Source organism: Trichoplusia ni, chromosome 9 (assembly GCF_003590095.1).
Source record: "Trichoplusia ni isolate ovarian cell line Hi5 chromosome 9, tn1, whole genome shotgun sequence".
NCBI lineage: Eukaryota > Metazoa > Arthropoda > Insecta > Lepidoptera > Noctuidae > Trichoplusia > Trichoplusia ni.
In genome coordinates, this window is record NC_039486.1 from 10151557 (window position 1) to 10168133 (window position 16577).

The window sequence follows — 16577 nt, forward strand, 5'->3', positions numbered from 1 at the left end:
TACATATTATAGATAAATTATGCCCAGACACAGAACAAATGATCATGCCCAGCACACTATCATTTGTCCTGCGTGAGAATCGAACCCACGACCTCCAGTATCCAGCAGTCAGGGCCTCCAACCACTAGACCAACAGGCCAAAGGGCATACCAAAATACGTATTTTTGGTAACTTCACCCACTTTTGGGACTAACGTAACCCACTATTACGTAAAGTATATCATAATTAATTTAATATTGTGTATTTTGTCTGAGTTGACACGTGACATGATAGAGTGCGAGTCGCGCATGTAATCCGCCGCATTTAGCGCGAGCCACCCACACGCCGCGAGACGAGTGCAGCGGTACACGGAAAGGGCAAGCGTGCTGGCGTCACGCCAGACAGATACAGGATCTTATCATTTGCTAATTCTTTGAGGTGAAATTACTTTCTTATTCAGAACTGAGATCGGCAAGTTCAAATGTATATTTTTTATAAAGGTTTGTTCTGTAAGGACTTTTTCAATTCAGGCTAGTAGGAGCACGACGTAAGCCGCTTAAATGATTAATCTAATGCAACTCTTCTTCAATTTTGTTTTCAACAACGCCAAAGTATCTCTAAGCTTTTAGAGTTTTAATCGAACACTTCTTTGACAACCAAGACAGTGTTATTTTGACTGGTCTGCTTATCCTACAAGATATAATACGTAATTGTTCAGCGAACAACAATGCGAGCCGCACTGTGAAGTTATTAGAGTAAAGCTGAAATTCTATTTATTATACACGGAAGGCGACTTCGACGACGGACACATAATATTTTATGGAGCTGCGTTAATCACGCCTGAACTTCCCCGTTCATTACACTTGTTAAAGCCGAATAAGAGTCTGGTATCAAATATTTAGACATTCTAATATACGAGCTTAGAGACAATCAGAATTATGACTCTGCTTATAATTTGGGTGGAAGCCAATTATTTGTTTCTAATGACAAATTTAGTATTGTCGGGAAGAGATCAACAAATAAACAACAACCAAAATGACTATTATAATAACACCGGTACATAACTACTACAATACTACCAATAACAAATACATAACGTATAAAATTTCAACTATCTATAATACTTTGGGTAAAGGAATTTGGTATATGGTACGAAACTCAAAAAATTACGATTGTTTATGCATAAATAGCCTAAAAAAACGTTTTCATTTAGGTGAAATCCCACCCGCTGACAAATCGATGTTAATAAATCATTATTAGTGGGAGTGCACACAGCTCTGGCGAGTCGCCAAACACTTTTCAGAGATAATCATTTCTCGCAAATCTTAATATGTAGCAATTATTAACACGACCGATTTTATTATGGTTGCAATAAAATTATTAAATAAAAGTTAATTGAAATATTGAACGTGATTTTTTCATAAAAAAAAAACAAAATCCTATGTTTGTTTACATTAAGTTATAGATCTACAAATAAAGTGACTAAATATGAATGTAACACTTCAAAATTCAAAACATCAAGTGTTTTAAAAGTATCCCAAATTGGACAAAATCTTATTAATGTAACGAACGATTCTTTTCTTTAGCAATCCCATCTCGGTGCATCGTGACTAATATTTCGAGTAACGGCGGCTAAACTAAATACACAGCATACAATGCTGATAGATCAAAGCCACAAGCGTGGAACAACAAAACAAGGCGCACGACGCCGGCCGACCAAACAGTCTTGTTTTGTCAATGGCGCAACAACAACCATATAAAACAACGTGGTTGACTTGACCACGGATTTAAGTTCTCGAAATAGCATCGTTAAACTTATTTCGAATACTATATATAAGCTGATTAAGAAAAAAGAAAAAAATAAACAATAAATAGAGAATCAGAAATATTAACTACTTCTTACTACTTATGTAAGATAAAAATTATATCCTAAGTGTATGTTTTATTAAAGAAACCCTTAAATAGATTTGAGTTCGTATTTTCCCAATATCCACTATTATAATCCTCATTACTGTGCCTGCTTCCAATGTCAATGGACATTTCTCCACAACACCTTTTTTACCTAGCACTCCAAACATGTAACCGGGTTATCAATAATAATATAAAGTAATATATTATTCAAAAGAGTCTCACTCGTGTTCCCCGGGCACGAGGCGGGCCAGCAGCTGCGCGAGCACGGTGCGGTTGAGCTCGTCCTCGGCGCTGGCGCAGTACGCCACCAGCTGCCCCACAACGCGGTGCAGGCTCACTGCCACGCGCTTCAGGTCATCCCTGTAATGTACATATTATAATATTACTACATACATACAAAACAAATGTGTGGTTGTTAAAATAATATACAGCAGGTGAAAAGCCTTGGTAAGATAAGGTGACCATGAAAAAATCTAGAGTAAGCAATTTATCGTACGATCCTTTACTTCCTAAGTCTGTTTCCTAGATCCTCAATGTAACCTAGCTACTATTATTGTTAGGCGATTGTCAACATGAATTGCTCTATAAAGGAAAGGTCAAGGGCAAGGTTATAACAAAGGATAAAGATGATCCTTAACCAATAATCGTGTTTTACTTAGGTTACCTTTTTTTAAATAGCTTTACAGACTCATAGTTATCTATAGCGGCTGATTTATATAATGTTTGATAATGCTATCTTCATTTTCAAACATGACTCATGTCGGTATACACAATAATCATAAACATTTCGGGATATAAATTATTCGGAACTGTTTTTGTTTGTAAACAAGAACAGTCGCGGCGCGTCTGATTATCGGCATAGAAGTGACGTAACCAGGAACAACACATGTTACACTTTAACCCAGAATCAAACCCTATCCCATGTGTTAGATAACTACAGTAAAACTGTCTAGCAACAGTTGAATTTATTACAATGTGAAACATTCATACTGTAGAATTAGACTGTGACCTGTGAGTCCGAACCTTAAATATGTATAATAAATTTTGAGTTACTCATGATAGCATTCCAAGGGGAACAATTTCAAGCCCACGACTGACAAAGGACACGAAGGCCAATGTTATATTATTCAATCAAACATATTACAACAACGGTTTTCTTTTTGGCTAACGAGTAACATAAAAACAGCAGCAATAAATAAATCTGACACAATTCTTCAACGCAGACTCAAATTCAGGAACAACATCATTTTTAATGGGAAATTAAGTTCCTTGGCATTTTGTAAGTGAAAATGATTACAAAACAATAATGACCTTTCCCTGGTGACCTCCTCCAGTTGTCTGTTCTGGTCGAAGCTGAGGTTCCGGCGTTGCTTCCACTTGTCCTCGCCGACGGTCAGCTCGTCGCGAAGACTTGAACACTGTTAACAAACGATATCGGTTAATCTCTAGATTAAAGGAAACGGGAGATTAATGCGTGACACGGAAGTGAACCTTAAACGGCTTCAGGTAAAGTGCACGGCATTATATTACTATTAAATACGATTGGTTTGTGTGTTAGTTATTTTTTATGTGTTTGAATCATAGATGTATTTGAACATAACATAATATTGAAAACCCTCAAACATGGCATCTATCAGAAGAACTCAATTCATTCGACGAAATATCATTGAACTTGGCGCTAAACGATAACAGTTATTTAGCAATACCAAAGTTCCCAACCATGAATGTTAGACAATATTTTTAGGTTAAGTATATAATCTAAACTAAATATATAATTCATTAAATACTTATGACTAAAATCCCATTTGTATACTTTTAAACATACCAAAAACTTTCTTAATATCACCATAATGAAGTCGCATCGTCAATATCACAAACACTATGTCTTCAGTTCATTGAACAATTCCAACTTTATCAACACTTCTACATGTCTCGTCAGTTTACACATTATGCACTTCTCAATGTAAATTATACTGTAAAGGGATTGACTTACGTGTGAAAATTGTGGAGCACGATACAATATACGACAATACACTCTAGGGAGAATTTTATGATAATGTAAAAGAACTTGTTTCTAATTACCGACATTTGCATCAAAATCTTAGGACATTAGATTACATACATTAAGACTGGTTTAATTGAACATCCTTTCATTAATGACTAAAGTCACCGTTTGTAAATTCGCCTTCCATACTACCCTCCAGGTCATTTTCTTAAGATGTTTTTAAGTGGGTACTTTGTTATCGCCCTTTATTACTGATCAACACGTTATAATATGCATATGTTAGTACTTTGGACTAAGTAACCAAAACCACAAAAAAGAACGTTCGAGTTGTTTGGGATAACGCCACATATACTGACATGCGTCATCACCGCCCATAAAATATGAAGTTTTGCACCAATACATTCGTGTAATGTAAATAAATACTGATCAAGAAAATCCCATTTATTTTCACTTTAATAAAATAAAGTACGGAATTTGTTTAAATTCTTATAAAACGACAGAATTAGATCACCAAGGCTGAAAATGGGGGCCGACCTCAATAAAACCAGAATTTATTATATCATTACGTCATACAGTTCTCTCAAACTAAAAAAGTATTGCTTACATCGTCACAAAAGACAAGAGTAGGTTAAACAATACAAAAATATCATACTACCCTCACAAAACAAACCCAGCTGCGTACAAAAATAATTCCAAGAAAAAACATAGCCATGTGTGGGCAAACGGATGCACGTGTTCAATACAAAACATCAACACCTTTATTGTGATAAGTATAGGGTATATTTTGGTGTGCTATTGTTATAAAGCAGAACAACTGATGATGCTAAGTTGCAGTGTTTGCTTATTGTTACCGATTGATAATGAAAGGGCAATAAACGAGGGAACTTTGTTTTTACAGTAAGTTAGGACGTGATCATTAAACATTTAAATATACGGGAATTGGATCGTGTGCGGTGTTCAGTGCTTCCGTGATCTATTACTTACCTACCTTGTTAATTAGACAAACATGTTGAATTAATTAAGGTACGTTATAATCAATTGGTACATAACGGTATCGTAACATGTCTAGCTAATATTGAGCAAATGAAATTTTATAAACCTCGTAATCAATAGAGCGCGCTCAACTCTGATTCACAAATTCTTCAAGAAAATAGGAAAAAAAAGTCAACTGCAACCTATCTTAAGGAAATAGAATCTAGCTAAAGGAAATATTTAATTTGAGAGAGCACGTGAGTTGAATGTTTTTCATACAAGAATTAGTTAAATAAGTTTTGGAGTCATTTTTTTATTAAAATTAATACGAAGAGAAATTTATCAAATGACTTCCATCATAAATACTCACGCGTATATTTATTCAATCCTCAGAGAAATACAGGCGTGATATAACATACAAAAGCGCATTTGACATCCAGACATTACATCTAATTAAAGCTTGGACCATTAAAATGATGCCATCTGGCGACACAAGGGGTACATTAAAATGTCAAGTTCAATGCTCTTCAATAATTTCTCCCATGAAACATGACGATGTAAACACTGAGCTTTTCAAGTGCCCTTCAATAGCCCACCGACTTGTTTGGTGGGTTCGATTGTAAATATATTTATAATGTGTTTAATGGTGCGGGAGAATCTATTGTGATTATTGGAAGGGGAATTATTATTGAATTAAATATTTGTGGTTGAAAAGACTAAATTGATTTAAATAGCGCCTGGTTGTGATGTTTATGTGTAGGTCATACAGTGTACCAACAAATAATCATACACAATAACATTATTTTGACGTCAGTCGGTCCTTTTAACATTTTTATAATTTTAGTGCGTGAATTAATTTACATGCCAACGTAAACGCGGGAATATTTAACTATGGGGACAGATTTATTGCCAAGTATTTGGGCACCTATTCTGACATTGACGACTCGAAAACGACATCTAACTCGAGATCTCTTTTCTAACGATGACGTCAACTAACATCCAGCTGAAAAAAGCAGAGGCGAAGCAAATGAAAGTCATTCATCACGATGAATTTGCTGTTCTAATTATATACCCGAAAATAACAATGTATTTTAGCAACCTACGCGAAATATTTGCAAGGAAATTTCTATCTTTAAATTCATAATTGTAGCGTCTCATACAAATTTACATTCTCAAATAATAAGGCTGTTTTACGCGGAACGACCTATACTCTTCAGTATTTCCTTAATATCCTTAGTAAAAAGGTCTCGAGTTATAAATAACCTTTTTACTAAATAATGACAAATGACCTTTAGGTCATGAGTGCATGGTACATATTGTTTTCATAACTAGTAGTTCTATTATATGATAACGCTTTTATTTGTACTCGTATCAAAGAATGCATAAACTTGTCTCGTTAACAAAGACACGTCGTTTCCGTCAACATTGGCTCAGTGTCCAAATAGTTTGCAAAATGTTCTCACAAAACATATGCTCGTGTAATCGTTATATTAAATGTGCAGTTCACACAGAAATAGGACAAAATAATAGAGGAACATTCGTTTCAAAATACCATAGCGAAATCGGACTCATTTTCTTGGATAAGCAAATGTTTGGAATTCTGAATGGAGCTGTCGAGTTGTTCGAATGATATTGAGACGTGAATATATAAATAAGTACTGTAAATTCTGCAGTATATATAATTTACTGCACTTTGCAGTACTATTTGTACATTAACACATACAAGTATCCGTTTCCCTGAGATATGGAAACATTTCTGCGGTCAGATACATAACGTCATCCGATGTACTATAAACATAATGATATGAACATGCGAATTTATTTAAGTCGATTTTCCCGTAATTTCGATGCTTGTATGCAGCACAAAACAACTCCACACAAAAACCGACACCCGATAACTTCCAAATCATACTATTTTTAACAATTGTATATTGTTTCGTGCCACAATTCTAAGAACAACCACATCCCAAATAAATCACGTTTTCCCTAATCATTCGTTGCACAAATTAAAAACGGTCACAGTGTAACGGTCGGGTTTATCTCACATGTACAACACATACAAACGAAATAGAACCTTAATGGGTCACGTTAAGAATTAAATTCGCGTACGCGTTTTTCTCCCGCCCAAATTGCGGACACGTGCGACGCGTGCGCATAGACGTCCGTAGCGGAAAGCGTCCGACTCGGTACTGAAAGCACTTATTTGTTTATTGCATCTCCTCGCTTAGAACCTACGAGATATAGAAATTGTGTCTGATTGAGCTGTAAAACTGTCAATATTTATATATTATTAAGGCAATGTGAGATGTTAGTGTAATGTTAGTATTTAACTATTCATATACGAGTTAGCAGTTATAACATACGATTTAGTACTTTTTTGTGTGTTGCTTTAATTTGACCATTCTCTTTATGACTTCACGCTAGGAATAATGCGCCTACCACTCCTATGTTCAACCTGCGTGTTTTATTGTTGTTATTTTTGTATTGTTATTTTTATTTTATAAGGCACTTGAAAGAGCTGACTCTCAAAATTAACGGTCTTGAGCTACCTCAGGACCTTTATTTGAAGAACCCTTAATGGGGGAAAGACACCGCCCAAAAATCGAGAAAGATACGATTTAATAATAAAGATTAGATAGAAAGAAGAAGAATACGAATAAAGATTTATAAGAACAGTGTCCCTATTTTCAGCGCAAACATATGACATCAATACACTGTACTATCACAAGAAATCTGTTACATATGTAAAATAAATACCCACAACCCGATACACATGAGACCGTTTCGCATCAGCCGTCAAATTAACACGCTCTTCAAGCACGTAAATACTTAAATAGTTCCAGCTGTCAATCTTGATTAAACCATTTAGAAACAGCCAGCGCCTAGTAAAACATTGGGATTCGTTATGTTTGGATAGGTTAGTTTTCATGAGGACGAATAGTTTTGTGTATACAGATGTTAAAAGAGACAACTTTAACTTTCAGGCTTCTTAAATTCATTCAGACGAGAGTACTACAGCATTTAAATAACTACAAGTTTACTTTGAAGGCTGGTTGTTATACCAGCAGCTAATCTATACTAATATATAAAGCTGAAGAGTTTGTTGTTTGTTTGAACGCGCTAATCTCAGGAACTACTGGTTCAAATTGAAAAAATATTTTTGTGTTGAATAGACCATTCATCGAGGAAGGCTATAAACCATCACGCTGCGACTAATAGGAGCGAAGATAGGTACTATGGAAAATGTGAAAAAACAGGGCAGGTATAAATCATAACTTATAACTTCTACCCACGGGAACGAAGTCGCGGGCAACAGCTAGTATATTATATTAATCATTCATCAACAGTATCTCGTTCGTTAGTCGGTACGGCACAGATGTGATCTATGTCTGAACTAACAACGTCTATTGATAAAGCCATTAGAAAGCCCGCAGCGGCCATTACAGTTAATATAATTACCACAACTGTAGGACGTTGTCCTGTCTCAGATTCAAATCCATCTGGTACAACGGTCATCTAACAGAGTAAGTAGTAAATTACTACTAACTGACATTTTTGCTCATGAAACTCGAGCCTGGGTAGATAGCACACAGATATGACAAAAGATTTAAGTCAAACAAAGTGGAATTCAACAAGGATATCTCAGCCTCTTATATTTTTTCTACAAATATATCTTCAGCCCATCCTTGTAACGGTCACTTCTTACCAAACTTTGATGTCAACCTATTTAGCTTATTAGAATCAATTATGTCTAAAATTAAGAAAAAAAACTCCATATAAAGAGGCCGGATGTGACCAATTTATTTTTAGATGTCCGTTTTATAGCGGCAGGATAAGGGCCGCCGTGAGACGCGCCGTGTGGTCTCAATCTTTTGTTTATTGCTAATCTTAGAAAGGGGTGGCGCGGTTGCGTGTTAATGTGTCACAAGTAAATCAATGTTTTTCGTACATCGAATTATGTGTTTGAAGGTATTCAGAAGCAATGGCAATCATACCAAATAATATAATGTTCTTATTCAGGTGTGTCTTGATTCAGGTATAAAATGTTGTTTACTCATGAAGATATCAAAGTCACCATTGTAACGATTTGAGTGAGAGAACATTCTTGAGTCAGTATTGTTATTTAACCTGAAACTCTGAAGAAAATAGTAATTCTGTTTAAAACTAGGTTCTAGGAACCAGTAACGTTAAGGATGCCCAAGTATTAGTTGGAGTATCTCAGATGAGGCGCCAGACCGCCTGGCTGTTAGGAGGACATATGTACATGTTTCCGGGTTATACAGAAGAAATTACTGGTGACAGAAAACAACGAAACTAAACCTTACTGCATTAACATAAGAGTCGTCAATGTCAAAGTGTTACCGGCGGTCGTCTGTACAACATGCATATGATCGTTAATGTAATGTTTATGTTACGTAACTTATAATAGGATGTCGGCGGCCCGTTGTGGACTATATAGTTTTATTATAAGGAATTTCCTACATAGTTATGGCGCCCACATTCCTTTACGAATATTTCTGGCTGTAAAATCATTATAAACAAACATTCCCTTTATAGCTTTTTATCAGCGATACTATTCTAAACAAGATACGTCCTTTCCTAAGACGTGCCCATGTTTTTGAAAGGCAATATTCAGAAAAACTTAAATGTTATATAGGCACTATAGGCAGTCTTTATCTTGTTGACTTATCAACAGCATACTTTTTCAAACAAGACGTTTATAGCATGGAGTTAGTAAAGTAAAGAAATTGATAATTACTTAACTGCCCTTAAATGCTTCTACGAGTGAAAGTAACAATGGAAGAAGACTTAATAACAAAAGCTAGTTACAGGCAATAAACGATTGATGAATAAAAACGTTCAAGTAGCTTGGGAAACTAAAAGTCATCTACCTTGCCACAGCGGGGATACTTATTAAAAGTTATGATTTAACTGACAACGAACATGCTTAACAAGTGCAGAATGACGAAAGACATTACTTGTAAGGTCAACAGAATCAAATATATATAATAATATGAACATGTTTCTCATACATTTTCTTAGTTACTATCACATTTCCAAGTTTACTCATATGCACGTGATTATCAACGACGTCATATCATAGTGGAAAGTAACGACTGTCTTGACTGATGTGTAGCTTAGCAAACGATAATAATATATCTTTGAACGTACATTATAAAATGTTTAAAGTGCTTACATTAAACAATCAAAACATACGCAATAGTATTTCAAACACAGTCCAATAATGGCTTTCTAAATGGAACTCATTGATAAAAAACAAAACAGAAGGCGTAACGCGAAACAGTCATGCTTTTACTAGCAGTGATAACGCGAGAGATTCACGAAGATTAGTAGGTCAGTCGAGAGAGGCATTTGCAGCTTATCTCTATGAAACATTAGCAAACGTGTTGCCTGGACTGAAGGGCTCGCTGGGCAGGCATCAGGAATGGCAAGTATGGGGAAATGGTACCTTTATAGTGTGCTATTAGAAATATCAGATATGAGGCCATATGGGGAATTTCAAAGCATGTTTCTTGCGAATAACATTTACTTATGGCGACGACATATCGTATTTGAGAATAATTTTAGCCTATACCTAGTGAAAACAAAAAACAACAAAAAAAAATTCCTTTAAAAAGCGTGATGCGATTTGAGACACATTACGTACATCGTAGTTACCCTAAACAGGGAATTCGATGGATGCGTAGTGAGGGTCTCAGAGATGAGCCGACCGACAAATATTACGATGATGGGGTATCATGACATTTTTCACTGACCCTTAAGCCACTGGGATCGCCTTGTGACAAATACATACATCATATATTGTGTCACCGTATTTCGTCACATATTTTTTTGTACCACATACTTACGAGTAATGAACTCCCTTACAGTTGCGTAATAGGAACGCCATTAAAATTCATCACCGGTAAGCAACTATCAATTCGGGCAATTTGTAAAACCCGAATCGATTACAAATTCTAATCGTGCACCTAAAATGACACGTAATCGCATATTATTAGAGAATTTTTGGTTGCTTATTTTATTCAACAATCAAAAATTTAGAATATATATATTATGTAGATATACTACCTTGAACGTCCAAAAAATAATTCAGCCTATGAGAAAAGTAAATAAAAAAGTTTTATCGTATCTGACTAAAGATTGCTGATCAAACGACAAGATAAGAAATGAAGTTGGGATGTACAAAACTCATGTTCAATAACATGTTTATCAGTCAGGACAGGGTTCATGCATCAGTTCTAGGCTCTCGTATTCCTTAGCCAGAAAGTTGCAGTCTTATAGGTTAAAAGCAATGTATTTTATCCGGGTAAGATCCGTTAAAGTTCAATACGACTTCTATCACGGTTAATTGTAAGTTTTAAGCACAACGTAGGTACAAATCCTGTGACTATCAATCATATGAAAATTCTTATGGTAAAGACATAAAAACCCACAGATATTTAATCACTTGTTGAAGGACTAAAGTTAATGTGAGAGAGAAGCATACTCAGGATGTGCATGTTATGTTCACATAGACCACGTCCGGGAAAATGGTTATTGATAAATAAAAAATAAATCGTTATTCGGTCCAATGTGATGTAATATAATGATTTATGTTCTACTATTGCTTTATAGGTTTTTTTTTTAAAGAACAACTCCCTCCTTAAGGAATATAATCCCTGTGTCGCGGGGGTTTTATAAACATTCAAGTCACAGGCACAAGGACACCCACCCAGACTCACACCAAACATTCGTGGAACACACACAAATTCTTGTCCTAGGCGGGGATCGAACCCGCGCTGTGTGGGTTTGGCGTGGCAACCTCAACCACTCGGCTATCCGTGCAGTTAAATTAAATACTGGGCTAGGAGAAATATAACAATGAATTTTGTTGAAGTATGTTTTCAATAGAGCAGAGCACAGTCTGCGGGAATTATTAATTATTAATTGACGTCTAAAACAACACATTCATTCAACGAAATGTGATGTGAACTATATTTCATTGGAAGTACCGGAGTTGCACAAACGGAAACAATCCAATCTTGCACAAAACATTACAAGTTTTAACTGCCACAAATGAGACTGTTTTACTACAATCTAATTTCAATCTTTTAACTTGTGCCGTAAGGCTCTTATTTCCTTAGCACAACACAATATGCGCTAGTTATGCGTTGTAAAAGGGTTATGATGCGTGTTTAGTGCAGTGTTTATGAGGCAGGGTAAAAGTAATGCCGCATTTCTTAATCCTCTCCCTACACAAATAATTTAATGTATCTGAATTGGTTCAGTATGAAAAAAGTGGAGAGTTGTTTTTCTTACAATACCTGATATAATATAATTATACGTGATTCAAAAGACAGGCAAATACATACGTAAAAATGTTAGAACATGATGTTTTTTCTGGAGCGATCGACTATTGTTAATCGAATATCGGACGTTTGAAATAGTTTGAACTAAAGCCATATTGTAGTAACCTCACAAAAAGTTTGGCAAAGTGAGACGGAAGACAGCTTCGTTAGCCTTCAGGGGAATTAATATATCTGTCATAAAGCTGACGTCGTATTATCTCACGTGACATTTGATTGGGCGGCGCAGGCGCAGGCGCATAGTAAATAAATGTTAAATGGTAAAATTAGAATGGATGGCGGTTCACTCAACTCGGCGCATCGTTCCCAATGAGCGGTAACGCATAGTGCAACTAGAGGTGTTATGACTTGACAACCGTTTGAAAACTATCCTTAAGCTTTCTTAGCTTTAAAAGTAACAATATTTAGAAGAAGAATGGAAACTTTTCGCGAAAGGATTACCAAAGACATCTCTGTAAATCATTAATGTCTTTTATATTGTCTAATTTAATTGGATTCCTAAAAAAGGCATTGCAAATATTTACTAAAAGATGAATAAATATTTATAGCACAAAGAACGCTTTCGCAATATATTTAATATTTAAAACGGACAGAGCTCTGCAGCAATATTGTATCATATTCAGCAGTCTGTTTAGAAACAGTACTTATTTTAAGCTACACAATCTATGTAGTAGCGTAGTGTAAATATTTCCAATAAACAATATCTGAAATGGGTCAGTATGCTAGCTCAGCTCGTAGTCTCGTACTCACTATACTTGCAGTATGCACTACCGCATAGTCTTGTGTGCGTGTCGAGCACGCATCTAGTTCATAGTACAGGCCGTGTCCTAATACGGCGGCATATTAATAGATCGGACAGATGCGACCACCTGTGACAAGGGAGTTCCACTAAAATGGAAAAAGTTAGAACACTTTTTATGAACTTTATAACAAAATTAACATATCACAAGTAAAATCTTGAAAAGGCAGTAAGAAGTTTAAGTTACGATTGAGCTAATATCCTCTTTTCTTTGATTATTGAAGTGAAATAATCTTATCTGGTATATTCTCTCTCGAAAAGTATTCTTGTTTACAAACGAGAGCAATCTAAGTTAGAGCTTTTTAAGCGCCGTTGGTGACACTCAGAGCGAGTGAGGGGACGCCACCTATTCTTAGTCTAGAAAGCGAGTTCCAAGAAAATCTCTGCTCTACCTACATGGGAACAAACGCGAACACGTACGTTAACGTTACGCTAATTAAGCGTTACTAAGAAAATGACCAAAAAGTGGTTTAAACCAAAACTTTGGTTCAGATTTACAATTGGTAGTCACGGGAGGGGAATCCGAGGGTGGTTGGTATTTATAGACAGACCATGTTGTCTAAGTGCATGGGAATTTATCGGCCGTACAGGGGATTTATAGCGACGATGACTGGCGCTGTAAAAAGATCATTGTGTGGTACTGCGGTGCCTAATTGTAGAACCGAGGGTGTGGGCGTCGGTTTGATGTTATTATTAAGCTTAAATAATTAGACTTAGAATCACTCCAGTGACTAATATTCGAAAAGCTTAGTCTTAAAGTAGAGAAAGAAAGAATTGTAGATCATTTTTTTTATCAACCTCATTTCTTTTACATTTTACTATAAGTTAAACAATGATTTCTGTTGCTGGTTTAGTACCAACTTTTAAAGAATAATTTGTACTCAACAATGAAATTTAAAATATGTATTTAGAATATTACTAAATCAATAGTCAAACAGGACCCAGTTATGAAGTATAACACTAAGATCTATGAAGTAAATATTAGCCGGTCAGTCGAAGTGGGTCACAGGATAATTATAGTAGTGTGTATTCTGTTTTAATATCAACAGTATTGTTCTCATTACAATATGCAAACAGCGTAGCTCCGTTTGAATATATTAAGTGAAATAAAATAAACTCCAGCGGTCTAAGCTCACCGAAAATACCAAAACGTTTCAATACAAGCAGATTCAGATTGTCTTTAACTGTCACTGTTCTTTGGAATTCATATTTATGTACTCCCTTCGCATTATGTTATATTTACTAACAACAACAACATTGGTCATAAAGAACGTAAAAAATAATTAGGGTGCTGAAGGTTTAATGATTGGATTGGCAACACACTCACACTGTATGTACCTACATTAATCGCAATTATTATGGCACAGACAATAACAACTTACCTCTTTCTCACAATGTGCTTTAGCGGCGTCTCCATAGATCTTGTCCCTCAACGCGACCAGCTCCAGCGGCCAGCTTGATACCTCCGCGTCAGGGTCGGACAGAAGCACCTGGTAAACGAACACGTCACTTTAGAACAGAGTTTAATCTCCAATATTTAGTACGTCACTATAAGAGTCCGTGAAAGAGTTTGATATCAAACATATGGACCAACGTTCAACACTAGTGTTAAACCTGGCTTCGCGTATTGTGGCATTTAGCTGTCGCCTTTTGTTCCAGCTATGTTTGTCCTAAAACTTATAGAGATCTACAGTCAGAGATTTAAGACAAGGTTATAATCTTTAGGCGGGACAGGTATACGTGATATCTTCTAATTTGAAGACTTAACTTGTGTGTGGTAATTTATAATATCTTGAATAGGTAAGTTAAGCGCAAAATTATTTTATGAAGCCTTTCGGAAACTATCACCTCAATATCACCATAGCATGAAAAACAAGCATTGGGCATCCCATAACAAACCCTTATCCATCACAGTCACAATAACTTATAGGGAAATCCACTTACAAGTAAATCACCCATAACTCCAAAATATATCTCAAAAACACTCAATAAATAAAGAAATTTTCAATTCCACATTTCTAGATGCGACTGCACCCTTGTAAGGAATATACACGACTGTTAATGTGCCATATTTGACCCCTTATCACCGAGATTGATAGCCCAAAGCGAGTACATGTCTAAACAAAAGGAGTAATGATGTTTTCAAGTGATTAGTAAATGATATAATACTGTTGTTATAATATTTTACGTTTACCGTTTCCGATAGAAAGGGTCCATTAATTATATACAAATAAAGACGTGTGCTTCTCATTCTAATTGTTGTTCTAAGAATATACCAATGCTTTAATATATACTGTATTTATGCGCATCTAGTATTTTCTATCAAAGATTTGTTAATCGGAAGTCGCCAGGTATCAGCAAAATCAGAACTTTTTGTTGGCACATAGAGCCAAATAAATGACCTCTCTTAAAATGCCCTCATTCTAAATCTGTATTTTATAACAACTTGTATAAACAACGCTAATAAACGATAGCGTAATCGCTGTCATTATAAATTAAACAAAAAAAAACAAAACAAAACTGGTGTCATTCAAAATTTGTTAAAATTTTTAAAGTCCCAACCATAAAACTTTCCCACAAGATCATTGACCCAAATTAGAAAAAAAAAATACAAAAAAAAACGAGACTGCGTGGAGCAAAAAATGAGGTCAGAATCGCGAAAAATGTCGCCTATCGCCTGGAGCGGTGCCAGAGACGGATTGACAATATTTGTAAATGGCGATGAACTGCAGACAAGACGATGACTGTACTTGCGCTGTATTTAGAATACGTGAGTAATTTTTATATTTTGTTTTTTGATTTCCGGAATTACATTGTTGTTGCTAAGAGAAAATGTATCGCAAAATGTAATTGAGAGAAAGCAGCGATCAGTTTTTCTAAAATGAGTTAAAGCTTACTAGACTATAGTCCAAAACAAAACAGTGAATTCTGGTCTTCTTTTAAGTTTCAAAACTCAGTACAACAAAAGCAATCCCTTTGTTTAGTTTTAAGTAAGAAAAGTAGCTGTGACCTGGTTTAGATTTCCAGAATGGACTCAATATATAGTTTAGTCTGGTCGGAAGTTCCAAATAGAATTTTAAACAAAATACGTGTTAAATCCAGACTGAAAAACGTGAACAAACTTCAAGGAACATAATAAAAAAGTAGACGAATGCATCTAATGGTATTACGAGTGAATACCGAAAAGAAACAATAATAGCAGGCTATCTCCTCTAAGCATAAAAATATCACAATATTGACTGTTTATAAACTTCTTACGATTACATCAATAACTATAATTCAAAGGGAATTAGGTCAAGATGTCGGTATTACTCATAAGGCACGGTTTAACCCATAAACACCTGTCAGACGCGCGTAAACTGATCGAGAGAGATTTGTTATTAATCCTTAAGCTTGTTTCATTGGAATCAAATTAAAATTATTTATTTTCGAAGTTAATCCTAAGATAGAATTTTCTTAGAACAGAAATATGTTCGGCTTATTAAATATATATAAAAAAAAAACCGAAGTGGTGCAATCTCTGTCAAGCACCCAAATCCTTCTC

The 16577-nt window shown here is 35.4% G+C and overlaps 1 protein-coding gene across 1 annotated transcript in view; it reads right to left on the reverse strand.

Moving 5' to 3' along the window:
- LOC113497433 (centromere-associated protein E-like) overlaps positions 1 to 16577 on the reverse strand; it is a 51258-nt gene that overhangs the window by 25980 nt on the left and 8701 nt on the right. Inside the window, exons 8-10 of the mRNA XM_026876985.1 lie at positions 14416 to 14523; positions 3202 to 3308; positions 2113 to 2250 (exon numbers count right to left, since the gene is read on the reverse strand). Coding sequence (XP_026732786.1) covers positions 2113 to 2250; positions 3202 to 3308; positions 14416 to 14523 — 353 coding nt within the window. The remainder of the gene's footprint in view (positions 1 to 2112; positions 2251 to 3201; positions 3309 to 14415; positions 14524 to 16577) is intronic.